General features: G+C 49.9%; 2 protein-coding genes across 2 annotated transcripts in view; one reads left to right on the top strand and one right to left on the bottom strand.

Annotated features, from left to right (window-relative positions):
• The window catches only part of MOCS1 (molybdenum cofactor synthesis 1), a 29,338-nt gene extending 8,047 nt beyond the window's left edge, over positions 1-21,291 (top strand). Inside the window, exons 3-11 of the mRNA XM_017870165.1 lie at positions 353-520; positions 9,634-9,798; positions 12,001-12,062; positions 12,408-12,519; positions 12,802-12,914; positions 13,431-13,541; positions 15,826-15,946; positions 16,470-16,532; positions 18,438-21,291. Of these exons, the coding sequence (XP_017725654.1) occupies positions 353-520; positions 9,634-9,798; positions 12,001-12,062; positions 12,408-12,519; positions 12,802-12,914; positions 13,431-13,541; positions 15,826-15,946; positions 16,470-16,525 (908 nt within the window). The 3' untranslated portion in view covers positions 16,526-16,532; positions 18,438-21,291. The remainder of the gene's footprint in view (positions 1-352; positions 521-9,633; positions 9,799-12,000; positions 12,063-12,407; positions 12,520-12,801; positions 12,915-13,430; positions 13,542-15,825; positions 15,947-16,469; positions 16,533-18,437) is intronic.
• The window catches only part of DAAM2 (dishevelled associated activator of morphogenesis 2), an 85,054-nt gene continuing 78,180 nt past the window's right edge, over positions 20,683-27,556 (bottom strand). The window contains 4 exon segments of the mRNA XM_017870164.1: positions 20,683-23,720; positions 24,053-24,223; positions 25,258-25,389; positions 26,535-26,595. Coding sequence (XP_017725653.1) covers positions 23,496-23,720; positions 24,053-24,223; positions 25,258-25,389; positions 26,535-26,595 — 589 coding nt within the window. The 3' untranslated portion in view covers positions 20,683-23,495.

The following is a 27,556-nucleotide window of genomic DNA, read 5'->3' as shown; positions in this document are numbered from 1 at the left end:
CTCCCTTGCCCCTTCCCCTGCCCAAGTGCCCTCAGCCCAGGAAGTGAGGCCAGACTCTGCCCTCAGCCTAGTTCATCTCTAACCCATGCCCTCGGCCTCCCACTGAGGGATGTTATGGCCAGATTGTGTGTGTTGGGCATAGGGAAAGGTGTTAACCTTTCAGAAATGAGAAAGGCCAGGCCTGGGGAAATGCTGGCCTGAGATTTTTCCACCTCAGGTTTAGTGAGGTCTCCGCTCACGTCCAGATGTGTTTGAGAAGACTGGCCTGATGAAGGGTTGGGGAGTGGAGGCATCACAGGGCTGTGGCCATGCCTGTTTCCTCCCTCCACATCTCCATTCATCCTTCCCTCAGGTCAGTACTGCATGCCCGAGGAGGGGGTCCCGCTGACCCCCAAGGTCAACCTGCTGACCACAGAGGAGATCCTGACCGTTGCCCGGCTCTTTGTGAAGGAAGGCATTGACAAGATCCGGCTCACAGGCGGAGAGCCGCTCATCCGGCCAGACGTGGTGGACATTGTGGGTGAGTTGGACGAAAGTCATCGCCACTCCTCCCAGCGCTGCCTCATCCGGCTGGACACTGATGTCATTGTTAACATTGGCAGCTGACATTCATTTAGCACATGACACTCACTTGGTCCTTCCACACCTGCTGAGACAGGTGCTATTATTCTTTCCATTTTTGATGAGAAAATGAGGCTTAGGTTGAATAACTTGCCCAAGGTCATGAAGCTCGCAAATGCCAGACCTCCATAGCTTGTTGTCACATTGAGATCAAGGTCCTCGCCAGGAGGCCCACGTGACCTGGCTCTTGCTGACCTCCAAAACCCTCGCAGGCTTCTCCACCTTCCCCCTCCTTCCCATTCACGTGGCCAGACCTTGACACGTGCTATTCCCTTTGCTGGGAGCTCAGAGCGCTCTCCTCGACCTCATTCAGGTCTCTGTTCACATGTCATCTCAGCAAGGCCTTCCTCGACCATCCTGTCTAAAGTGCATCCTCATGTACTCACACCAGCCACTCTTTCCCAGAAATTGGCAAATTATAGCAGCCAAATCTGGGCCAACATGTGTTTTTGTCTAACTTGCAAACTGAGTGTGTTTGTTTTTTGTTTGTGTTTGAGGTAGTCTCACTCTATTGCCCAGGCTGGAGTACAGTGGCACTATCTTGGCTCACTGCAGCCTCCACCTCCCAGGTTTAAGTGACTTTCCTTCCTCGGCCTCCGAGTAGCTGGGATTACAGGCACACACCGCTATGCCTGGCTAATTTTTGTGTTTTTAACAGAGACGGGGTTTCGCCGTGTTGGCTAAACTGGTCTCGAACCTGACCTCAAGTGATCCACCCCCTTCAGCCTCCCAAAGTGCTGAGATTACAAGCGTGAGCCACTGTATCCTGCCATGGTTTTTATATTCCTAAATAATGGGGAAAAAAAATCAAAAGAATAACATTTTCTACCACATGAAAATTATAAAATCCTGTATGTTCAGTGTCTGTTAATGAAGTTTTATTGGAATATAGCCATGCCCATTCATTTACATATTGCCCGTGGCTGCTTTGGCAGAGTTGCTTGGTGATGACAAAGACTGTGTTGCAAAGCTGGCCAGCCAAGTAGAAAATATTTACTATCTGGACTTCTGCAGAAAAAATGTGGCAACCCCTGTCCTACCCACTTACCCTACTTTGTTTTGCGTCATAGCATTTATCTCATCCTGGCACTGTGTGATTGGGTTGTGTGTTTGGTTTCTTTAATTGTCTGTCTCCTCCATTCACTGGTGTGAAAACTCTCGGGTTGCTAGAGCAGGTTTTGTTTTTGGCATCCAGTACTGTGCCTGACACATGGTTGATGCTCCCTGAGATTCGTTGAATGAATGGAGACTGGGTCAGAGTACAGTCTCTGCAGTATGGCATACTCCTATTTGAGTCTCCATTGTGCATCTTACAAGCAGCGTACCTTGGGCAACTTTTAAAATCTGTTGTAAGCCTTGAGGCAGTGATAGTACCTAACGTTATAGGGTTGACCTGAGGAGGAAATGAGAATGAAATGCCCAGCCTGTGGGAAGTGCTCTGTAAAGGTAGCTCTAAAGGGCCTCTTGCCATGAACTGTTTCTAAACCCCAAGATCAGGAAAGAGACCTTTGCTCATGTAATTATAGGTGGTGAAGTCGGGGGTATGAGGTTCCGTGTTCTTGGTTGCTGCCCGCTCCAGCTGCTTTGGACAGGACCTCCCACCCCTCAGCTTTCTGGCTTAGTAATTGTTTGCTGGAGTACCCTCTTATGTGCCTCATACTGTGCTGGGCACACGAAGGTGAATGAGCACCAGCACTGCTGTTGAGGACCCATGGTCCACTGGAGGAAGCAGCTGCTGTATAAGGGGCGCCTAGGTGCTGTGAGAGTCCCGAGGAGGGGCCCAGGTCCCCCTGACAGCCCTCTTCTCCCTCCTGCCCCATGGCCAGCTCCCTTCAGCCCTGACTGATCACTTGGCCTGGGGTCCTCTGTCATCCTGTGCTGGCTGAGCTGGCCCAGGCAAGCTGACCCCATGTTCCAGGCAGCTCCTCAGGGCTAAAAGGCAGTCTGGCTACCAGGAAAGGGCTGAACCTGCTGAACCCAGCTGCTTGCCAGGCCCAGCCCCCTCATCCAGGCCACTTCCTCTGCCTGGCATCCGTAGGCATGGGCCGCCTTGTGCTAGGACCTGTGAGAGAGCAGAGGGGGTGAGGATCACTCACTGGTCAGGGAGGTACAGGATGACTGAGCACAGGTATGAGGACTCAGGGCTCTCCCCCGGAAACCCCAGCATGCACAGTGGGAAGAGTGAGAGCTGGAGAAGTTGGTAGCTCTGTCCCCATTCTGCCACTCTCTGGCTGGGTGAACTTGTGCAGGTTCCTTCCCCACCCAGGGCCTCAGTTTCTTCAGCTGTGGCTGAGCCACTTTAAGGATGTTTTCTGCTATGATATTTTGTGGTTATTGGTCCTGGCTGGTGGAATGGGATGGGCAAGGGGTGATCACCACATAGATACTGGTTAGGACAAGGCCCCGCCTGCAGTGACCTGCTTCTGAGGATTTACCTTCTGCCTCCCAGGGGGTGGGGTGGGGGTGGGTGAAACACCTCCCCGCCCCTCCCCCAGTGCTTCAAAAAGAATGGCGGCTGCACCCTCTGACTTCCTGTGGCGCTGTGTCTGTGAGCACTCTGACATCTCTCAGGGGCTAGCCTCTGATCTTCCCCAGAGGAGCTGTTTCAGAACAAAGCAGCCCTGAAGGGCAGGGCAGATGGGTACTGGTAGAGGAGGGAGGGACAGAGGAAGAGTGAACAGAAGTCAGGGCCAGGATGTTCACAAACACCTGTGCCTACCCTCTCAGGTGAGGGTTTTGAGGGGCCCCCACCTGGAGGCAGAGCAAAAGGATTGCAGGTTTGGGTTTCTGCCGAGCCTGAGGTCCCGTTCACCTCACTTCCCTGTCTGAAGCTCTGTCAGACTTTGAGAGGTGCTGCAGAACACCCCACGGGAAGGGTTTGGGCCTCTCAGCGCTCTCTGGCTCCCTCTGCCAACCTTTGCCTCTCCGGCACTTCTCCACCCTGCTTCGTGTGTAGACAAAGTCCCATGCCCCTTCTTTTCAGCTGAGATGGGTTTAAAGCACTATCTTGGTGCAAAAGTTACAGCGGGTTTTGCCATGAATAGCATTGTCCCATAGAGCATGGGTGTCCTATCTTTTGGCTTCCCTGGGCCACATCGGAAGAATTGTCTGAGACCACACATAAAATACATGAACATTAACGATAGCTGATGCGCTAAAAATTCACCAAAAAATCTAATGTTTTAAGAAAGTTTACAAATTTGTGTTGGGCCACAAAGCCATCCTAGGCTACCTGTAGCCCGTAGGGCACAGGTTGGACAAGCTTGCCATAGAACTTCCCAAGATGAAGGAATGTTCTGCATCGGTGTAGTCAGATATGGTAGCCACTCATAGCTCTTGAGTGCCTGACGTGTGACTAATGTAACCGAGAAACTGAATTTGTATTTTACGGACTTTCATTCATTTAAGTAGCCTCATGTGGCCAGCAGCTGCCATGCTGTACAGTGAAAGTTAGGGTCTTCCAAAGTAAGGAAGAAGGAACTAAGTGCACAAGTGCACAAGTACTGTGAGAGTGTTGGAGGAGTTTGCAGGGCCCTTGTTTTCTTGTTTTCTTGTTTTCCATCCTAACTTCCCGAATGACTGGCCACTGCCAGATGAGCTGGACTCAGCTTAAGAATCACTCATTGGGGAACAGCAGACACTGGGACCTACTTGAGAGTGGAGGGTGGGAAAAGGGAGAGGATCATAAAAAAATAACTATTGAGTACTAGGCTTAGTACCTGGATGATGAAGTAATCTGTGCAACAAACCCCCATGACACTAGTTAACCAATGTAACAAACCTGCACATGTACCCCTGAATATACAAAAAAGTTGAAAAAACAATCACTCATTGCTGCAGCTTCTTCCTTTCCTTTTTCTTTCCTCCCTTCCTCCCTTCCCTTCCTCCCTTCCCTTCCTCACTCCCTCCATTCCTTCCTGCCTTTCTTATACAATATAGCTTGATCTCACAGCTTAAAGCCCACGAGAGGCTTAATGTAATGGAAAGCCACTGACAGATTGTGAAAAGGGGTAAAGCATTTTGTTTTATTTTTGATGGGCTCCAGTTGCATAGAATTAGGTTAAATCATAATCCTTGGTTCATGAGATATTGTCATCATTGATCCCTGTATGACTTGCTTTACTTTATTCATGTTAATTTATGTATTTTACTAATGTTAGCGGTTCCTAAGGAAACCCACTATACCACCAATTACTTTGGCAATAACTTTTAACTACCTATGGGGCCTTCCCTATCCTGTACCCTGCCCCCACCCACTGCCTCCTAAGGTAAGAATTCCTCAGTTTTCTATTTATCATTTCCTTGCTGCCCCGTCACCCCTTTTCTTTTTTTTTTTTTTTTTTTTGGAGACTGGGTCTAGCTCTGTTGCCCAGGCTGGAGTGCGGTGGCACGACAGCTCACTGCAGCTCAACATCCTGGGTTCAAGCGATCCTCCCACCTCAGCCTCTAGAGTAGTTGGGACTACAGGTACACACCACCACACCCAGCTAATTTTTGTATTTTTTGTAGAGACAGTGTTTTGCCATGTTAGCCAGGCTGGTCTTGCACTCCTGAGCTCAAGTGATCCTCCTGCCCTGGCCTCCCAAAGTGCTAGGATTACAGGCATGAGCCACCACACCTGGCCTATTCCCTTGCTTTTTAAAAAGTAGATACAGCGTTTTGAACTTTGAGTGTCATGCTGTGTGTAGTCTTTTGGGGCTTATTGTTTTTGACTCAAGTAAAATGCACAATGTTAGAGTTGTAGTTCTCTTCTTTCCTCTGTGGTCTACTGTTACATCATGTGAATGTACCCTATTTTCTCCTTTTAGTGAGCATTTGAATTGGTTCCAGCTTTTTTGTTGTGGACGGTGCCGCTTTGAACATTCTTGTTTTTGTGAACATATCTTGGTGTACAATTTCTCTAGTGGTGGAATTGCCGGATCATAAAACGGGTGAATGTTCAACTCTGGAAAACAATGTGGCATTACTTAATAATGTGGTTGTGCCAAATACACTTTCACTAGCACTGTGTAAGAGATCCTGCCAAATGACCTCCCGACACTCAGTATTATTCTTGATATTTGCCAGCCGAACAAGTGTAAAATTGTATTTCATTGTGGTCTTAATTTGCATTTTCATGTTTAAGAATGAAGTTGACATCTCTTCACATGTTAATTAGCTATACATACATATAAAATATATTTTACTGTGTAATTCCTGGTCATGTCTTTTGCCCATTTTGCTATTTGGTTCTTTGTCCTGTCATATTTATTTGGTGCAGCTTCTTTATATGTTGCGAATATCTCTTCCCAATCTGAAAAAAACAAGTTACACTGTGTGTAATGATTGTTTTTTTCTTTTATGGTTAGTGTTTTCATATCTTGTTAATGAAACACCTAACCCCAGATCAGATCACCTACCTTTGTTCTTCACTAAAAATTTTAAATTTTGCGTATAGGTCCTTAAACTATCTGTAGATGATTTTAGGGAATTCAATGTAAATTTTTTCCATTTGGATATGGATAGCCATTTTTTTTCTAGTTCTTTATATTGAACAATCCTTACTTCCTCCACAAATCTGCCATTCTGTAAATATTGATCTGTTTCAGGTTCTACTGTGTTCTGTTGGTCCATTCGTTAGTCTCTGCCAATATCAACTGTCTTAATCACTGTAGCTGCATCAGTCAGTTATCTGGTAGGGCAAGTTCTTTTTATTCTTTTGCAACAGGGTTTTACATACATAAGGGTTGGCCATGTAAATTTTAAAATCAGCTTATCAAGTTTTTTTTTTTTTTTTTTTTGAGACAAAGTCTCACTCTGTCACCCAGGCTGGAGTGCAATGACATGATCTCGGCTCACTGCCACCTTCACCTCCCGGGTTCTAAGTGATTCTTCTGCTTTGGCTTCCCAAGCAGCTGGGATTACAGGCATGGGCCACCACCACATCTGGCTAATTTTTGTATTTTTGGTAGAAACAGGGTTTTACTACATTGGGCAGGCTGGTTTCGAACTCCTGACCTCAAGTGATCCACCTGCTTTGGCTTCTCAAAGTGCTGGGATTACAGGCATGAGCCACTGTGCCTGGCCTCCAGTTGACTTTTAAGCTAGTTCTTCGGGCAGTTGCTCCTGATTTCTTCAGTAAGGGGATAATCAGTGATGATGCTGAGGTCTCAGTGGGCAAGGGAAAGAATACAGCTTTCCTTTATCTATTCACATTCTTTGCTCATCTTCATCCCCTAACTCATACCATTTCAGAACACGTAGCCTTCTTAAGGACTTACATTGTTAAGTTCTTAGATTCCTAGGTTCTGTGTTTCTCCAGGGTTGATTTGGTAGAAGTGAACAACCACTGCTAATTTTCCTAATTGGCAGAGCCGAAGTGAAGCTCTTTCCTTTTTCAAATAGCTTTTATTTGTAAACTTTATTTTTTTTTTTACAAAAGTAACTTATGTTTATTTCAGAAAAGCGGCAAGAATGTCGTTACTGCCTGTTTGTAACCACTGTTGACATTTCGGTTTGATGACCCACCTGCCATTTTTCTCTGCATCTCGTATTTACTATTTTTTGTGTTTACTGCATCTCGTGTTAACTGTTCTTTCTACGTAATATAGTGTGTGCATTTCCCTACACCCTAATGTATGATTTTACAGAGTCATTTTGGGTTACATGATATTCCATCCCGAGAAAACATAATTTAACCAGTTTGCTATTGTTAGCTCTCTAGATTTTTTCCCACTTCCCTTAATTATGCATTACCTGTAATGAACATCTTTGTAGGTAAATGTTATTCACATCCACGATTATTTCCCTAAATTCTTAGTGGAATTTCAGGTCAAGGGCTTTAAAAGTTCATGTACAACTTCTCTCCAGCAAGATTATATGATTCTATTCTTACACTATGAATGTGTGCATTCCCATGCACCCCTATCTTAAACTGATGATGAATTTTGTAATATTCTGCCTTTTCTAATATTCGGCTTCACTTGAGCACTTTACTGTTGGTTTCCTCTCTCATGCAGAGCTGAGCTGGGTCTTCGTAGAGACATACGTTTACATAGCTTCTTGGAAACAACTGGTCTGGTGGCCGGAAGGGTGTAGTCAGTGGCACTGTCCATGTAGCAGAGGTCAGTTAAAGTCCATGGGGAGGGGTGTTTGTGTGTCACCTACATTATAAAAGAAAACTTGTTCGTTATAGAAAGAAATTTTACCTATAAATAAATACAAAAATCACCTATGATCCTACTGATCAAAGATAACTGCTGTGTCCATTTTGATGGCTTATCTTTTCTCTAGATCTTACTGGATTTGAATGTGAGCAGGTATGTTTCTTCAGATTCATTCTTTTCATTCTTTAGTCTTCTGTATCCAGCTCTTTTTCAGAATGCCTTTGCTGAATTTTCCAGCTTGTTCATTCATTCCTGTGTCCATTCTGCTTCTCAAATTTTTTCTTTTTGTAACTATATATTGTTGAATTTTCAAGAGCCCTAATTAGGGTTTTTTTTCTTGGTTTATTTTCAGGATTGAATATTTATCCCAATGAGGATATCCCCTCTGCTTTTTAAAAGAATTGTCTTCTGTTATCACTGTTCCTTCTCCTCCTCCTTTCATTCTTCTATTTGGGGAACTGGTTGTCTTTCTTTCATGCTTCCTCCTTAAATGTTTGATTCTTGGCAGTGTACTCATCCTAGTGCCCGAGGTCTCTGTTGGCCTGCCTGGTAATGTTGTTTGTTTCTGTGGGTTGCTCCGAGGTTGTGGAGAAGGAGTGTGAGGTGCTACTGAGTGTCACCGGGACTCAGGCCTTGCCCCCGAAATGGTTTGGTTGTGTCCCCACCCAAATCTCTACTTGAATTGTAGTTCCCATAATCCCCACGTGTCATGGGAGGGACCCAGTAGGAGGTGATTTAATAATGGGGGTGGTTGCCCTCATGCTGTTCTCATGATAGTGGGTTTTGCGAGATCTGATGATTTTATAAGGGGCTTTTCCTGTTTTCTCAACATTTCTTGCTGCTGCCATGTGAAGGACATGTTTGCTTCCTCTTCTGCCATGATTGTAAGTTTCCTGAGGCCTCCCCAACCATGCTGAACTGTGAGTCAATTAAACCTCTTTTCTTTATAAACTACCCAGTCTCAGGTATTTCTTTATTAGCAGTGTGAGAAGGAACTAATAGAGCCCCATGGCTGGCGTGAGTGTCTGCACTGGTGCTCTATCCTTGAGGCAAATGCTTCTGCTGCCTTCCCCTGCCGACAGGGAAGGATGAGGCCAACCTGTCCAGCTCCTTCAAATATAACTCCCCTGTTAGACAACCTCCCTGACATGCAGTAGGACCCCTCTGCTCCTGCACATGTGACTACTAAGCTGCGTGCACATTAGTCTCTCCCTGTTTTTACAGAAACTTCTCCTGGGTGCACTTTGAGCTGTGGTCTCTATCCATCTGATCGGTCCCATCTGCTTTCTCTCTTTCAGTACTTCTTTACCTTTCTGGGCTATCTGCAGTATTCTTTCTTACCTTCCAATGCTATTATGGATTTTTAAAATCCCTCCATTATTTCTAGGGATATTTGGTAGAATGGAGCTGTCAAATAGCACTTAATTCAAACACTTTATGTTTCCATTATACAGAGTATCAAGACCTGTGTAGTACTTGATTATTAAGAGCAGAGTCCTGAGTCAAGTATACATGGATTTAAATGCCAGCTCTTCTTACTGTGTGGCATTAAGCAATTTTCATAATCTTTCAGAGCACCTCTTATCTCCTAAATGAGATAATTGTTATTGTGAGGACTCAGTGAGCTAATGTATGCAAAGCCCTCCACAGATCACCTAGCACAGAGCACTCAATGCTTAATCTTTTCATTATTTTTGCCAGTTTTGATTCTTAGCTTTCTTTTTAAGTTAGGTCTGGTTAATATAGGTCTGCAGAGAGCCTCTTTTCCATCCGTCTTGTCTAGACAAAGAGTTTTGTCTTCTAGCCCTTCTCCCAGCCTCACCAAGAACAAGCAAACAGTCTGACCCCTTTCTTGCTGTCCTTATAGCCCAGCTGCAGCGGCTGGAAGGGCTGAGGACCATCGGTGTTACCACCAATGGCATCAACCTGGCCCGGCTACTGCCCCAGCTTCAGAAGGCTGGTCTTAGTGCCATCAACATCAGCCTGGACACCCTGGTGCCTGCCAAGTTTGAGTTCATCGTCCGCAGGAAAGGTGAGTGGATGTGGATGAGGCGGGTGTCCCTCCCAGGGCCCGCACATAGCTGGGAAGGGAGGGCCATTGCTGAGCGAGGGGACTGGTCACTTCTTGTTGTCTGGGCTATCAGTAAGTCAAAGCACTTATTTCTCACCCCGCATCCTTGCCAAATGTATGTCAGGGACTTTGGGGGTCAGACGCCAATGACCTAGGGTGACCAGCCTCCCCACCGCCCCAGCCCCAGTTTGCCCAGGACTTGAGGGGGTTTTAGAATGAAGGACTTGAAGTTTTAAAACCAAGACAGTTTGTGGCAAACTGGGCCGAGTTGGTCATTGTACGATGAGCTCTGAAGAAACATGGGACAGCCCAGGGTGGAAGTTGCTGCCCTGGGATGCCAGGGTCTGGGTGTGTGCTGCCAGATGGGGTCCCCAGCAGTCCCCCATGGTTGTCCCTGTGCCCACATGGATATAAGCCCCTCCTATGCACCCCCTGCTGCAAGCACACCCACACCTTCCACTCAGCTGCCTCAGGAGGCCCGAGGTAGAGAGGTGGAGCCAGCCTTGAGCTCTGAGTCACAGTAGACCAGTGCCTGGCTTCCCCTTGGCATGGACCTCATGTTGAGGCAAAGGCTCTTCAGGTTTGGATACCCTTTGATATGAGGAAGGGGGGTACATGACTGAGGACTCTGGAGGATGAGAGGGATGGCGGGGAGACCCAGATCTCCTTCCTCTTCCTTGGAAACAGCTTCCCCACCACCTTCTTTCCTTCCTTTTCATAAACGGGGTGTGATGCCCTGCTTTAATACCTTCCATGTGCTGAGGAAGCATTCATGGTGTCTCCTTCCTCTATGGAGGGCTGCTGCAGGTGCTGTGGAGGGGACAGAAGGCACATGAGACATTGCCCTGGCCTTACAGGCTGCTAAGGGCCAAAAGATCTCATTCCACGGGACAGCCTTTGCTGGTCTTGTGATATTGATTAAAGTGTTACAGGGAGGAAGAAAGAATTCCTAGCAGGAGAGAACTAGGAGGGCTTCAAGGAGGATGCATGTATGCTGGCCTTGAGGAACAGGACGGTTTCTGAAGGGGAGCAGGAGTACAGAACCTGCAAGGGCTCTGTGGTGGGAAAGTGGGAGGGGGATCTGTGGGCTGTACTGCCCGCATACACATTCTCCCTTTTTGTCTCTCATTTCCTGGCACATGGATTGGAGACATTGGATCTTCCCTCCCATTCATATTTTGTCCACCACCTGCCTTTGGAGGGGAGTGTTTTACAGAAAAGGAAACTTATAGTTCTAGGTTATTCTAGCAGCAGCATGTTTTTCAAAGCTACACATTTTTCCCTTTACCTTCTCACTGAGCAGTCTGAAAATGCTGCAAGGAAACCATGGAGGCCATCTCTAGGCACCCTGTCTCACAGGTGACCACCCAGGCTGTGCAGGCTGGGGGTGCTGTAGGGGGCCAGGATGCAGTAGGTGATCAAGTGATTGGATGCATGAGAGAACTGGGCAGTGAAGTCAGCCTGGGGTCACACTGACTGTGGTTAATGATTGTTGAGGCAAATAATCACTTACCAGCCCTGGAAAAGCACCTGTGCGTAGTAGGTGCTCAGAGAGTATGTGTTGAGTGAATAATTGATGGACTGTTGAGGAGAAAACACTGAAATCGGAGTGGAAAACCTGCATTCTGAAAGATGGAGCAATGAGGCTTTGGGCAGGGCATTGCCTCTCTCTGGGTCTCAGTTTCCTCCTGTAGACTACAAGAGAGTTCAACTAGATCCAGGGTCAGCATGCTACGGCCCACAGGCCACATCTAGCCCCCTGCCTGTTTTCATGTAGCCTTTGAGCCAAGAATGCATTTTACAGATAACATTCAAAAATCAGATAAATTCAAAAAACATTAACTATGAACCCCATTTAAGCAAAATATTGTCCCTGCAGAAAGAATTGCATTATTGTATCCCATTTGTAGATCTGTTTTATAAAACACTGTACTCAGTTACTACCACATTTTGAATTTAGTCAACACTTTGTGACATATACTTACTTGGATCCTCAATTTTGCCTCTTGGCTTGCAAAGCCTATGATATTACTCTGGCCTGTTTCAGAAAACGTTTGCCAATCTCCAGACTAGATGGGCTCTGGTGCTTTTCCATGGGGATGTGGGGGAAGAGGACAGAGGACAGAGGACATAAGTTCCTGGATCCTTGTTTCTCCCTCCCAGGCTTCCACAAGGTCATGGAGGGCATCCACAAGGCCATCGAGCTGGGCTACAACCCTGTGAAGGTGAGGCCGTGCCCCCGCTGTAGATTCCCGACTTCCCTCTGCACCGCCCTGGCCTTCCCCTCAACGCCCCCTGGCCCACTTGAGAGCCCTCAGCTCTGGCCAGCATGGCTGAAATACGTGCACCCTCCCACCTCTTCTCTCCCTGCTGGTCCAGCCCTGCCCACCCTCGAGAGAAACGAGAAAATCAGTGACCCCATGGAATCCCCTAATTTAGAGAACTGAGTGGGAGAAGCAAGGAATGGGTCCCTGAGTGGAAGGCCTCAGTGAGTGCCAGGCCCCCAAGCGTCATCTCCATAAAAGAATGCAGGGGACACAGCCGTCTTGGTCCCCTTGTTCCCTGGCCAGGTGAACTGTGTGGTGATGCGAGGCCTTAACGAGGATGAACTCCTGGACTTTGCGGCCTTGACCAAGGGCCTGCCCCTGGACGTGCGCTTCATAGAGTACATGCCTTTTGATGGTCAGTGACCAGGGACGGGTGGGGGAGGGAAGAAGGGATTGGGCCTGCAGGTCACGCAGGGTGGCTCACCTGCTGGGTATGGCTGACCTCAGGGGCAGTGGGTCTAGGATTATGATGGGCTGTTGGTGGCTTCTCAGAGTCCACTGTGGTTGTGATTCAATCCACCCATCTAAGAGGCTGAGAACTGATTGCTATGCTATGGCAGGGGATGGACTCAAAGACCCCGGGGCCCCTTCAACTCGGATTCAGAAGCTCCCCTTGCCTTCCCCAACCCAAATACAGGCAACAAGTGGAACTTCAAGAAGATGGTCAGCTATAAGGAGATGCTGGACACTATCCGGCAGCAGTGGCCAGAGCTGGAGAAGCTGCCAGAGGAGGAATCCAGCACAGCCAAGGTTAGGGAGCAGGAGGGTGTGGGACAGGCCTGGAGGAATGTTGTGCCTCCACCCGAGGATGGAGAGCTAGCAGGGGGCTGCATTGTGGTGGGGATGCTGTGATGTGGGATGGTGCCATTTAAGCAGGAGGCATCAGTGCTATCACAACCGCCTCCCTGTTTCATGGATGAAGATATGGGCTCAGCTAGGGTCGGGGGCTCAGTAATGTGTCAGAGGACACACTCTAGGAGGTGGCAGAGCGGGGTGCTCATCCCTCTTCCACACAGACTTTTCTAAACATGCTGCCCACAGGTCCCTGCCTTAGCAGCTTTTATTAGGGCAAGCCCAGTGTAGGTCACCCCATGGGTCATCCATCCTACCAGAGTCTTCTATCACCTGAGGGCCTTGGGTGGAGCTTCACATGGGGTCCTCTGGGAGAGGGCTGAGGAGTGGAGGTTCTGATGTCATGGAGTGAGAGACTGGGCTCAGTAGCCCATCCCCTCCACTGCCCTTTTGCTCTCACTGTCCCCTGCCCAGGCCTTTAAAATCCCTGGCTTCCAAGGCCAGATCAGCTTCATCACGTCCATGTCTGAGCATTTCTGTGGGACCTGCAACCGCCTGCGAATCACGGCTGACGGGAACCTCAAGGTGAGCATCCCCTCCTCCACGGGGACCCCTTGCCACCTCTGTGTTCTTGTATCTCCTCCCACCTGTTCTCCCTGATTGGAGAGGAGGCTGGCAGGGCACAGGGGTGTGGTTGGTGCAATGTCAGGTTTGGGGGCATCATCGGAGCAGCAGGTGAGGGTGAACTCATGGCCCCTCTGGAAATGTCACCTTGATTCCTTCCTTCCTTCTGTGGGGCTCTGAAGTTGCTTCTGGTTTATTGGGAGCTCCTTTCCAGCTCTCATGGAGAGCTGAAGGATCAATGTGCATTTTGCCTGGCCCTCACCATGGTTAGCCCCTTCCGCTAGGCCAGGGGCTCAGCTCTGAAACCAGAAATGGATGTGACTCATATCTAACAAGCATGTCCTGTGCATTTGGCCCTGTGGGGGATGTTGGGACCCCCTCTCGTCAGGGCCATGCAGACTCGCAGGCAAGACCAAACAGAGGCAATGTGTGGCAGCACGAGAATCCTTGCCACACGCATGGCTGGATAGGCGGTGAGGGTGCAGGGCCTCAAGAGCACTACAGACCTCGGTGAGCCTTGAAGAATGGGTGAGACAGAAGTGGGGAGGGGAGGGTGCACACGTAGGGTTCATACTGGTTGGGTAAACAAGGGCAAATTAAAGTCAGCTATGGGAAGACTACATTGTAGAGGGCTTTGGTTCAGAATGTGTTCTGTGGACAAATAGTGTGCTGTGTAAGGTTCCTGAACAGGGGAGACATCCCCCATGTGTTTTATAAACTGCAACCTGGGTGTGATGACAGGAAGACCAGTTAGGTGGCCATTCAGTGGTTCTCCAAATATGTTAGAGTGTGAATTGAAGGGAAGGAAGACTCAGAGAGCTTGGTAATGTTTGCGGAAGGAGGGGAGGAAGGCATCATGTTAGCTGGAAGGCCTTGGGATCTTTTACAATTGTGGGAGGGTGATGATAGTGGGTTGGATTTAGATGCATCCAGTTTGAATCCAAAAGGAACCATCCAGCAGGTTGCTGAAAAGCTTGGGGGTTTTCTGGGCTGGAGATATGGAATTGACTTGGACTAGAGGTGGTATCTGTATCTGTGAGGTCTTGGCAGGAAGTGGAAAGTGGGATTCTGAAGAGAATGCAATGAAGAAGCTATTTATAACATATAGGATTAAGGGAACCAATAAAGGATATTGAGGTACTTGGGACCAGCAGCAGCAAAGTGCTGTTCCCACTTAGGAAGGGCAAGGAGGTGGGCATTGATGTCACGGGGGCCCAGGAAGGGCTGGAGCCTTATAGGAGAGGCCACCTCTTTGGCACTTCAGCTGTGCAGGGAAGCAGCTGCTGCCAGATGCATCAAAGCAGGGAGGAAGCAGGGGAGAAATGCCTCAAGATCGTTCTTTCCCTTTACCCACTGATCTCCCAGGCAGGAGCCAGCTGGAGCGGAGTCCACCAGGTGAAGTCCACAGGAGGAACCTCTTTGTTGCAGAGAAGGGAACCTGGAGACTGGCTGGGGAGTGAGGCATGAGGAATAACTGGCATGGTGAAGAAGTTAGACCTATCCTAGATTTCACTGGTATCTTCTCCAGTGGTCTCTGCCCTCAGAAGCTTCTCAGACATTCTCTGTGGCCACAGTGCCTTGTGCAGAGCTGGCACAGAGTAGACACTTAAAGTTTAGGTGGAAGGATAGTAGGTATATTGATTTCTGGGGCTGTCTCATCCATCCCTCTTACAGAAGCTGAGAAGCAATGAGCGAAGTTTGAATGACCTTAAGTTGTCTGTCATGCCCAGCAGCCCTCAGCCAAAGCTTCCAAGCAGTGATCAGACTCAGATAGGTACAGGGCAGGCGGGTGATGTCCACAAGGGACTTGGAGGGGCTGAGGTGAGATGGGATGTGTGTGCCACAACAGGGAGTAGGAGACTTCCAGGACACACAGCTCCAACTGATTGGGGGCCATTCTCATGGTGATAAAGAGGCCATTCCAGTAAGTGTCTCAGAACGTACAGATCTGGATTTTTCCATGCTATCTCTGTTGGCATCTACTTAGTTTTTAAAAAATACGCTAAGGGAAATATGACTGTAACTCACATACAGGTATTCGGAAGTCCAATTTTGCATCTTGCTCTTCTAGCCTCTCTGACCTCCCTATAAAACCTCTGTCTCTCACCACTGGGGACCCTGCCATGGGAGGTCTGGGCCCTGGTGCTCCTCCCGGAGGGAGGACCAGGGAAGGAGTTAGCTCTTCAGAGGCCAGGAGGCCAAGGCTCAGGGATAAGGAAGGCATATTGTCCTCACCCCCACGTAGGTCTGCCTCTTTGGAAACTCTGAGGTATCCCTGCGGGATCACCTGCGAGCTGGGGCCTCCGAGCAGGAGCTGCTGAGGATCATTGGGGCTGCCGTGGGCAGGAAGAAGCGGCAGCATGCAGGTAAGGGCAGGATGGGGAGGGTTGGCCTGGATGGTGAGTGTGGGCCTTGTCTCCAGGACGGAGGTGTGGAGTTGTGGGATGAGATGACCAAGGAACACCTAGGAGGAAGCTGGCAGGAGTCAGCATCATCCCCACTACCACTCACTCCAGTTGGCCCTCTGGCCTCAGGGTGCAGTGATGCTTCTCCTTCCATGGGGAGATGTCATAGCAGAGGCTGCACAGGAGAGGGGACCCCACATTCTCTTGGGCTGTTTTACTGGGTGGGGAGACAGGGGTATCATTGCTTCCTTCTCATCCCGCATTCTGTTGAGGGAGAGCAGGGTCCTGATGTCCACACACTGTTCTTTGGGCTCAGCCTTGAGCGACCTATGCACGTGTGGGGGCCTTTTGTCAGGGCGCATATAGCTGAGCATGTGCTCGGGGGCTGTCAAGTGCGTTCGTTTCAGTGAACTCTCCCCTCCCTACCCTTTCTCTCTCCCCCTCCCCTGCTTTCCTCTCCCTCCCCATCTTTCCCTCACCCCAGGCATGTTCAGTATTTCCCAGATGAAGAACCGGCCCATGATCCTCATCGGTGGGTGACCCATCAGTACGTAACCACTCACCCTTGTCATTTGGGGATCCCGTGGGGTGGGAGCCGCGCCCTAGGCACCCCCAGCTCCTGCATTTCATGCTGATTTCTCATCCTTGTTTTTCTTCTATTCCTCCTTCATCTTTTCTTAACCTTCAAGGTTTTACTGTTTCTTCCCCCACTGTTCATGATCCCCCATTACTATACCTGCCACAGAAATGGTCCTTCTGTCTCACCAGAAATTGGAGCAGGGAGATGGTCTGCCAGATTTAATGATCACTAAGTTAGTGGCTCCCTGAGAATTGAAATCCTGGTTAAAACAGAGGCCATTTCCTCGGCTCGAAAATCTCCCCGTTTGGATAATGTGACAGGTGTCCTCTGTAGTACACACTGATCCATGCATGGTGTATCTGGACCATTAGCCCCTACTGGTGGGTGTGTGGCCACACGTCTGTGCTGGGCAGATCTTGAGGTAGCAAGCTAATGTTACTCACATGTAACATGATGTAATGATGGCCAAGACCTCAACTTCCCAATTCCTTAACTCTCAGGAACATCTGCATAGGACATATCATTGTGTATGTAGGATGTTTCAAACAAAAGCCCCCTGGTGGTCCTTATGTGGTCTCCTAGCTCTGGGGGCTGGGCTGGTCACTGAGGAGCTGTAGGGTGGCTGTTGCCCCTCTGGCATAGTGCTCAGATTAGAGCAGGTGAGGTCCTGACCCTTTGCTCACAGTCAGGTCTGAGCCCCCTGAACTGTGCCACTAGAAAAGAAAAAGCAGGAGGAAGAAAAAAAGATGAGAGGAAAGATCCTTTCTTTAGAGGCTAGAGCAGAGTGAGCTCAATGGCCCAGAGGAAGGCAGGCTAGAGACAGCCCAAGGACCATCTTTGCCCACTGGCTGCCAGGGAAAGCAAAGGTAGCTTGCCACTGGGAAGATTCTCATCTCTCCTCCCACCCCTAGCATCCAAGTCCTCTTGTTGGGCCCTGACCCATGCTGAGGCACCTTCGTGGCCTTGATAGCATCTGCCCAGAAGGGAGGCTATCCCTCTAACATTGACAAGTCTGGGGCTTAGAGTATGATAGGAAGTGGGAAGCCGGGGGAGCATTTGCTTCATACTTTCAAAGATATTGAGTAACCAGTCTGCTTTGTATACAACCAAGAGTTGTCTAGGACCAGGCCTCTCAGAATTTCACGTGCATGTGAATCACTGGGGATTTTGTCCTTTTGGATTCTGACTTTGGAGGTCTGGGGTGGGATTCTGCATCTCTTGTGAGTTCTTAGGTGGTGCTGGTGCTGCTGGTCCATAAGCCAACCACCCTTTGAGTAACAAGAGCCTGCACCGTTCCCTAGTCCCTCTGCACCATCTGAATTAGCCCATCAATTTGTATGTGCTTTTGATGTGCTTAAGGGGACTTGAAAAAAATGTAAGTAGATAACATATTCCCCTTATTGTCTTGTCTGTGAACTAAGTGGTTATATTAACTCTTCATGGAGAATGTGAAGATGAAAATAAGTGTAATTGGTAATTTAGAGTGAGACCTAGCTCTAGTTTTAAGAAAACGAAGGGACATTCAGAGGTCATGTGATCCAGGCCTCAGCTCAGTGCTGCTTGAGAGAACTTAGGAAATGAGAAAGTTTTCGTGAGGAGGGAACCCTGTGCCACCATGGCACAGCAGTTTCTAGAAGGGCTGTTACCCTGTGCATCACCGGGTGAGAAGGGCTGTGAACTTGGACTCTGGGTGCCATTTATCTGTGGATCTTCTACTTTGTCTTGTCCCACTACGCTTTTTGTTCTTCATTCCTCTTTCCCTGGTGTGAAAGAGAACTTGAAGTGGGATAGGGAGAGGGTTGAAGAGCAGAGGTGGGAAAAAGAATTGCCTTTTGGACTTAGTCTTTCTTCTCTTTTTTTCTTGCCTTGCAGAGTTATTTTTGATGTTCCACAATTCCCCACCAGCCAATCCAAGCATTTCCTCCTGGGACCTCCTCGATGTTCAGGGTCTAAGACCCAAAATGAGTTTCTCCAGCCAGATGGTCACTTTATGGAAAGGATGCAGGGTCCCCCAGACCCCTCCTCTAGCCCAGCAGCGGCTGGGGTCTGGCTGCTTTCAGAGACACTACACTTCCCATGCAGACACAGATGCCAACTCAAAGTGCCTTAGCCCAGGTTCCTGGGCTCCTGCTGCCCCCTCAGGACCCCAGCTAACCTCAGAACAACTAACTCATGTGGACTCGGAAGGACGGGCAGCTATGGTAGATGTGGGCAGGAAGCCAGACACAGAGCGGGTGGCTGTGGCTTCAGCTGTGGTCCTCCTGGGGCCTGTAGCCTTCAAGCTTGTCCAGCAGAACCAGCTCAAGAAAGGAGATGCCCTGGTGGTGGCCCAGCTGGCTGGAATCCAGGCAGCCAAGGTGACCAGCCAGCTCATCCCTCTGTGCCACCACGTGGCCCTGAGCCACGCTCAGGTGCATGCTGGAGCTGGACAGCACGTACCATGCGGGGGAGATCGTGGCGGCCATCTTGCCCGGACCTTGCCGGACCCCCCAGGTCGGCAAATGTGGAGATGGAGGCCCTGACCTCTGCTGCAGTGGCCTCCCTCACCCTGTATGACATGTGCAAGGCTGTCAGCAGGGACATCGTGTTGGAGGAGATCAAGCTGATTAGCAAGACTGGTGGTCAGCGGGGGGACTTCCATCGGGCTTAGCGCCTGCCCTTCTTACCCATGGCCCACCCAGACCTGGAGCTGGGATGCAATTTAGGCTGAAGGAAAGACGTCAGGTTCCTTTAATCACAGTCACTGTTTACCTTGAGCAGTAAATCCGAAGTCAGCCTGCCCTCCTACTAACAGGCCAGCTACTAGATGATCTCTAATCATCTAGATGGGGCTTCCTTTCTATAGGGAGGATACCAGCAGGCCCTTAAGCCTTCCAGGACACTAAGGTCATGGGAGTGGGACTGCAACAAGCAATGCTAGATAACTGAGAAATCATGTTCTTTGTGGACTATTTCAGACAACCAGTTTCCGACAGTCCAGCCCAGAACTTTTCCTTCTCCTTTTGGGTTCTCTCTTCTCCTACTTTCCTGGGGAGAGATTAAGGGCTTATTAAGCAGAGGAGCCCACTTTGAGGAGAGCAAAGCACAAGCTTGCCTGAAGAATGCATCCCAACTTCTCCCCAGCAGCTCTGCCTCCCTAAGTCTGTGAAGCCGCAGCCCTGCCCTGTCCTGACTTCATCTCTCCTTCTGCCCAAGTCTGTGTCCCATCAGACTTGCAGCCTTTCAGCTTAACAGTTGCCCAGTCCTGCTGGCCCCTTTTCCTCAGGCCCCCCCTCCTCTGAAACAGGATGTGCACACGTGGGCCACAGCCCTAAGGACTCCTACCGGACTACACAGCCCACACCTGGCCCTGCTCACGGCTGTTCCAGCCACCCCTCTTCGTTCTGGAGCATATCAGGGAAAGAAGAGTTGACGATAGATTGCCTTCACCCTCACAGCGCACAAATAAAGCTACGATGCCAACTTCTTTGCAGATACAAGAATGAAGACTGTGTGTGGGTAGGGCACTGGGCTGCTGCAGTTTCATAGGGAAGGGTGCACCTATCAACCCTATCCCAAGACACATTCCCCTGGGGGAAAAAGAGGGACCTGGAAAGACCTAAGGGCATATTCTCTGTATAGCCCTGCTGTGGGAGAATAAGGCGGGGGTGGGGGCATAGAAATGCACCATCTAAGGGAAACTTTGTCAGGTGGTGGCCAGAGGTGTTCAAAGCTCATTACTTGCGTAACCAGCTATTAGAGATCAGAGAGGGCAATTAGTGGGTCCTGGTTCTCACATCCCCAAACACACACTGTTCTGGCCTGCTGGGCTCTCTAACTTGGTTGGATGTCTTTGAGTCCTCTGTGGTGCCCCCTGCCTGCCTCCCCTCTGCCCTATGCCAAGGTGTCCTGGCAAATGTTTAACCACCAGCTCTATGGAAAAGACAATTTCTGTGATCTAAATACTCCCGTGTTGAATAATTTCAAGCTACCAATATGTCAAATGGCTTGCAAAATTCCATTCCTGAAAATGTAAACAATTGGGTCTCACAGAGCTGGTACAAGCTGGCTCCAGCACACCACTCCCAGCCCATCCCAGATCCCCTCATAGGAAGAAGGCACAAGTTTAAAGGCAGACTGGGTAGGGATGGTATGAATTTAATATTTTTTAGTATTACAATATATTCTTATAAAAAAGGTGCAAGTGAAAAAGGACACTGCAGATTTTGTCCATTAGCCTCATTTGTCATCTGAGGCAGCTGGTGAGAATAGCCCTGGCATGAAGGCATCTCTGGTAGAGGTCGGGGGAGATGGTCACAGCTCCCCAGTTGGTGGAAATGGGATGGGAGTAGGGAGAGGCTGGACCAGACCCTTCCCCATTCACCTGGAGAATTTTCTTCTCCCACTGCCCTAAACAATTTATTTCCATCACAGGGGAGAAATGCTGCTGAGACGGTTGCGTTAGGTTGACGATGAATTTTACATTGGCCACAAAATTAGCTGGAGAAACTTATCTAAAGGTGGCAGAAGCGGTGGGAAGGGCATGAAAAAAGCAAGACCAAGAAACATTAAGAGGCTAAAACATTTAACGTATTAAGGACCAGCTCAGCCATCCCCATTGGGCACCAGCCCCTTCTTACTCAGTTGAGTATGAGTCCGTGGTCCAAGGCACTGGAGATCTGGCTACAGTGGCATCTAGCACCAGAGCCACTGGCCAGATCTAGAAAATAAATAGAAAAATATCTTTTAGAGTGAGAAGGCTGGGCTCTGGAACAACATACGTGTGTCCTCTGTCAACAGTTGAACCAAATTCTGCTTTTCTGAAGATCAAATGTGTCTTGAACAGCTTCCATAGTCCTCAGGTGCGTATCCAGTCTTCCATGGTGGGTGGGAATGCCAGACATGCTTGTGGAGCCGTCCCCTGTTCCCTGCCCCTTTGGGGGGTTAGGTTGACATCAGCCTGGCCAGTTTGGGAGAGGACCTTTAGAGGCCTCACCCACAACCTCCCATCTTCCCTAACACCTGTCTTGCAGTGGGAGCTCTTGGGGGTGCAGGTGGGTATAGCCAAACTCTGTGCAGCTGTTCTGCCTGGAAGCCTTTATCTTGCCCTCACCTGGGTTCCAGGATGGCCTCTTCACACCTGTGTCAGCCAGGCTTGCACTTGCTCAGATCCCTCCCACCAGAACACACGCGCCACCCGCCCCCTCAAACCAACGCACATGCTGGGCTCGCCAACCCTGTGTTTCTTCCCCCACAGCTACACTACAGTCCCAGCCCCAGGAGTCTGATGCAGGTGAAAGGCAGAAGATAGGCAGCTGAGAGTGGGCCCAGCTCACCAGTCTCCACTGGCAATAACCCTGAGCCAGGGATTAGGTTGGAAAGAGAAACAGGGAAGGGCAGAAGGGCCAAGAGCTGGTTGATGGTAGAGGTCAGGCAGGGCCAGTCTCACAGAGGATGAAAGGCCAACTCGGAGCGTGGTATTGAAAATAAGAACCTTGATGGAGTTTTAGAAGAAAAATTGTCTAGATACGGCCATCCCATCCACCAAGGCCAGCACAAGATGGACAAAATGGAAGGTGGGAGTGGATGGGAGGACCGGAAGGAGCCCCTTGCAGGTCAGGCTGAAGAACCAAATTAGGTACCAGAGGTGGGGTGGCCCCCTCTCAGCCTTCCTCCTTGGCCCCTTCAGGTGAAGTGCTCCCCAGAGGATGTCAGCCTTCCTCCTCCATCCCCAGCTCCCCAGTTTCCCTTGCCAGCTCTGCTGTTCGCCCCATCCGAATGCCTGAGAGGAGGGGACACCCTTAGAGACAGCATGTTAATGCGGAGGGCAGCTCTGGCCCCCAGACTTCTCAGGAAGCAACTCCAATGCCAGTGGACACATGGTTCCAAGTGGCCACCTGCAGGCTGAACAGAGGCCGCTGTGGCTTCTGCCTTGAGGCTGGTGTTAGAGAAGGGGTGGGAGGGGCCTGAGCAATTTATATTAAATAGAGAGCTGTGGAATGGAGCTAAGCATTCAAGTGCTGCCCTCTGCTGAGGGGCTACAGGGGACTCCAAGGCAACATATGAGGTCACTGTCTGGCTTCACTACAATGGCCAGGTGTCCAGGAGGTGGGGACATGGGAGATGCCCAAGGCATGAGGTGTGGTGATGAATGAGGTCTTTCTTGAGCCCCTCACCAGATTCATCAAGCACCTGGTAGTAAGCCATAGCTGTGGAAACCCAAGGTGAGTCTTCTAGGATTGTGGATTAATAGACAGGATGGCACTGAGGGTAGAGAAGGAAGGGAGAGAGACTTAAGACATACAGGGAGAGGCCAGAGGACATGGGAAACAGACACTGCTACTCTGTCCTGATGTCTTTGGTCCCTGCATCATCCTTCCAACATTGACTCTTTTTCTGGAACCTACCAGAGCTGATCTAACTAGAATATATAATGCCTCCTCTGTTTCCATTCAAGAGGAGTTTGCCCTAGGTCAATGTTCTGTTGAGCCTCCCTTTGAGAGACAGGAGTCTGGATTCCCTCACCAGATTCCCTCTCAGGGGCTCCCTCCATCATGCTGCACAGGAAATCTGGACAAGGCTGTGGACCTCTCCAGTCTAGATCTGGAACTGTTCTGTGCTAGCACATGGGTGCCCATGGTAGGGGATGGAGAGCAGGGCCCCTTCAGCCTGGGGTTACCTGGCCCGAGGCCTTCCAGGGATGTCCAAGTCAGCCTCAGAATAATCCCTAGGGCCAGGACGCAGAAGGAAGCATGCGAAGGAGATGAGAGGAGCCCCTTAAGGTAAGCGTGGGGAGTACACCTGGTCCAGCCACACACAGCCCCCCACCCCAGGACCCAGCCCAGGGCTCTAAACCAAGCACCAAATGGCTTAAATATCACCACCTCCTCCACTCAGCCCCATTCTCACCCATCCCTGTCTCCCGGCCTCCTGTGTGACCAGTTCCCCAGGTCAATAATTTAGCCGGTTTATTGCCCGCTCCCGGGTGACTTCCAGGGCCTGGCTCCCTGATCGCTTGCGGCTGCGCTTGAGCTTGCATAAGTCCTTGTCGAAGACCTCCCCAGAGCGCAGAGCTGACACCAGGTCGTCGAACTCGCCTCCCTCCTCCAGTGAGCTGCCCGCAGCCAGGACCTTCCGCTGCCGCTGCCACCGCTCACGCTCCCTCTGCTCCTTCAGCTGCGGGCGGGGGGCCAGAGGTAGGAACCCTCTCAGGGAGAGGCACTGAGGCCAGAGAAGCCCCCCAACCCTGGGCTAACTCCTAGGCCATGGTCATGCTGCCTGCCTGTATCTGTTGGCCCCCCTTTCCTCCTGCCTAGGAGATACAGGCTCCCCGCCTCACACCATTCTCTTCCCTCAGGCTGGGAAGAAGTTTCTCTCTCCGGGGGCTGACATCCAACCCCTATGATGTTCCTCAGTCCCTGCCTTCCTCCCATACACCCCAGTTTGGGGGTGCTCTTCCCAAGTAGCACCCATCTCCCCTCAGTCCCAGGCCCATCATGGCCCCTCACCATGGCTTCCATGCGCGCCCGCCGCTCCTCTTCCTCCTTCCTCCTCCTCATGGCCTCTAGATCCTGCCGGGCCTCTGAGAAGGCCTGCAAGAAGGTGTCAAAGATGCCAAAGAATTCGTCTGGCTGCATCTTGCTATCATGCTCCCCGAAGTGCATCAAGGCCTTGGCGAACTGTCAAAGGAGAGAACAGGGTTGGTGGAGAGTGCCTGGAGCATGCTGGGCTCAGCCCCTGAGGTTAGCTGGGTTCTAGCCAGAGCAGAACCCAGTGCAAGGCTGGGGACTGTTGGCACAGGGGGCAGGGCTGGAAGAGGCGAGAAGACACCCCCATCATCATTGGGATCAGAGACAAGGCTAAGGAGAAACAGGTAAAGAGTTGGGTTCACTCACAGTCCACCTTACAGCCACCCCAGGGCTGTAAGGGGTAGGCATAAGATCAGGGATATAGACCTTGGGAAGCCCTTCCTGAGGTCAGGAAGAGCCTGGCAGAACTCAGAACTTCAGAGATCCTCTAGTTATCAGGTGAATAACCCCTCTGTGCCTCAGCTTCCTCCTCTGTAAAATGGGAATAATAGAATCTACATCATAGTGGTGTTGGGGAGTTAGATGAGTTGGTGGCTATAAAGGAGTAGCTATACTTCTGACTTACTGAGAGCTACCATTGTTTATGCAACCCACTCAGTATTCTCTAAGAAAGATCTCATTACTCAAAGTTGGCTTCTTGGACTAGCAGCAGGTTCACCTCCTGTTAGAAATGCAGAATCTCAGACCCCAGGCCTCCTAAATGAGAATCTGTGTTTTAGTAAGACCCCCATACATGAGGTCTATGGGCATGTTAGGGTGAGAAGCAGATAGAGGAATAGTAATCATGTCCACCGCTGAGCTGTGGTGTCAGATTCTAACCCAGTTCTATCACTTACAGCTGGGCAATCTTGGGCAAGTTACTTAGCATCTCTGATTTTAGTGTTCATATCTGTCAAGTGGGAACGAAAACACTTAACATGATGCCTGAGAGCTGATAAATGGACCATGATTTTTGTGGTATGTGGTTATCATGGCTTGTCTTGTTAAGAGTAAGGAAATGGTTTTCTCTCAAAGCTCTGTAACTCTGGGTTTGTCCCTCCTGGGCTGTCTGTGGTAGGAATGGGTGAAGGAGCTTGTTTAGATAAGGCTGGGCTGGCAAGCAGTGGGGGTTGGGGCACCCTTACCTTGTCCCTGGCTTCATTTAGCTGGTCCTCCAGCTCTGAGAAGCTGAAGCTGGACACCGTGATGAAGTCGCTCATGACGGGGACAAACTTGTCATTAGGCTCCCGCACCTGGCGCCTCTGATACTCCAGCTCCTGAGGAGGGAGGGTGAAGTGCTGCTTAGACTGGTGCCAAGATGAGAGTCAGGGGTGCAGGGGTCACCACATCTCCCATCCTTCTTGTCACTCACAAGACATTGAGCCCTTTGGAAGAGGGAACACCCTGCGTCTCAAAGTTCTAAGGATGGCAAAAACTATGAGCATTAGCAGCCCGCCCACCCTGCCGTCTTTCTTTCTCTAGAGCACTGAGACCCAACGTGTGACCTGGGGCCAGCAGCATCACCTGGGAAATTATGAGAAATACAGACTCTCAGACCCACAAGATCAGAAGCTGCATTTTAACAAGACTCGTCATTACAAGACTTCAGGTGAGTCATGCACAAATTAAAGAGACATTTTTCTAAAGCTCCCAGCTTTAGAGGCTGCAGGCCCATGGATCACACTTTGAGCAGCACTTAAAAGGACTATACAATTGTAAATTTGGAAATCATCTTCTCCCACCACAGTGGCAACAAAATGTTCTTTCTCATCCTTAATCTCAGTCTCTAAAATCCATTCTCCCCTTACCCACTGCCTCTCTCCACAGTGAAGATGGGAAGAGTCTCTTGTTCCTAGGTGTGGGGGACCTGTGTGGTCCCCATACTGGGCCAGTCTGGCTCACTTCCCCACTCCTCTACTGGTGTTTTCTGGAAGGCTCGGGCCAGAGATAGTATCAGCTGAGAAGCCATCAGAACAGGAATGGTGGGAACAAGAGACCTGGGTCCTCCACTGGCCCAGGAAAGAGGCAGAGAGACGTAAGGAAGAACCTTCTGAGGACATCGGTCCCACTGCCACATTGTATGCTTCCTGCCCCTAGCTGGCAGTCAAGGGATGAGGATTCTCTTTGCCATGCACTTGAATCCAGTGTAGGCATGGGTCAGATGTATGGTTCATTCCACTCCACTGCCAAATAAACACCAAGTTGGACAGTAACATGGGTATAGTCTCAGGTGACCCCTTTTAAAAGGTTCAAACTTAAGCCCCAGTAATCCAGTTACCTTTTGGGAGGGCTGACCCTGTGCTAGAAGCTGTACCCACTGTGCCCGTTGTTTTTCACCCCTGTGTAGGAGCTTAGGGTGCAGTGATGAACAGTGTTTGCTGACAGCAGCCCTCACCCAGGTAGGCACTGACGAGGTACTCACCAACTCCACTGCTCTCAGGCCACTCCTGAGGTTGCCCACCTCCTTCTCCAGCTCTGCTAGGCTGTGAGGAGACACAGAGGAAGGGGAATGAGGACCATCAGCTCCCGCCTTGAGGTGCTAAGGCTGGTTCAGGAAGAGAGCAGAGCCAAGCACAGTGGCCTGGGAGTCGGTGAGCCTGGGTTCCAGCCCTGGTGTGGCCACTGATGGCCCTGACAAAGCACCTCCCCTTCGTGCCTCTGTCTATGCATCTATAAATTAACAAGGTGAAACCTGCGTTCTATAGATCTTTCCAGGTCAGAAATGTCATGCTGCAATAGGAGAACGTTTCCAACTTGTGGCTTCTGGCTTAGACCTATTTATTTTTATTACTACCAGATAATGCCTATGAGCTCTTTATGTGATCCTGCAAGCAATAGCATTCGATACCAGTGAGCCATGTACCACTATGTTTCTAGTTTTCCTGGAGATGACATCTATCACCTAAATGTTCAGGTCTAATTTCTTGCCTAGCAGATGCTGTTGGTGCCCCACCCACATTTCCTTGGACCATCCATTGTAGGGCATGGCCCCAACTCTTCCAACTGTATGCACACTCTTTTTTTGAGGCCAAGCTCCTTCCACCTGTACCTGTGGCCAGAGAGTTATTCCCTGCCCCTGCGGAGCCCCTCAGCCACTTACTGAGAGGGTATGCTGTCTGATTGCCCCAGCAACCTCGCCCTTCGGGTGGGAAAACTGAAGTAAGTATTCCACACTGTTTCCCAGAATGCCTCATGGGGTTAAGTCCCAATTGCCGTGAGTGGTAACTGGCGTAATAATGTTTGTTACTGGCATTCTTTTTATCTCTGGCTCATTTCCCCATTCTTCTATTGGTATTTTCTGGAAGCATCTCTGAAATAAGGATTTAAGAGCAAATTGTCTTTGTTTGGTTTTCCCGGAAGCAGACCCTGAGACAGGGCCCATTCCTACTCAGCCTGAGGCAGGATAGGTAGTCAAGGAAGTGAGCACGTTCTCAGAACACAGTA

Source organism: Rhinopithecus bieti, unplaced genomic scaffold (genome assembly GCF_001698545.2).
Source record: "Rhinopithecus bieti isolate Rb0 unplaced genomic scaffold, ASM169854v2 scaffold_4553, whole genome shotgun sequence".
Taxonomy (NCBI): domain Eukaryota; kingdom Metazoa; phylum Chordata; class Mammalia; order Primates; family Cercopithecidae; genus Rhinopithecus; species Rhinopithecus bieti.
This window is presented reverse-complemented; position numbering and strand designations above follow the sequence as displayed.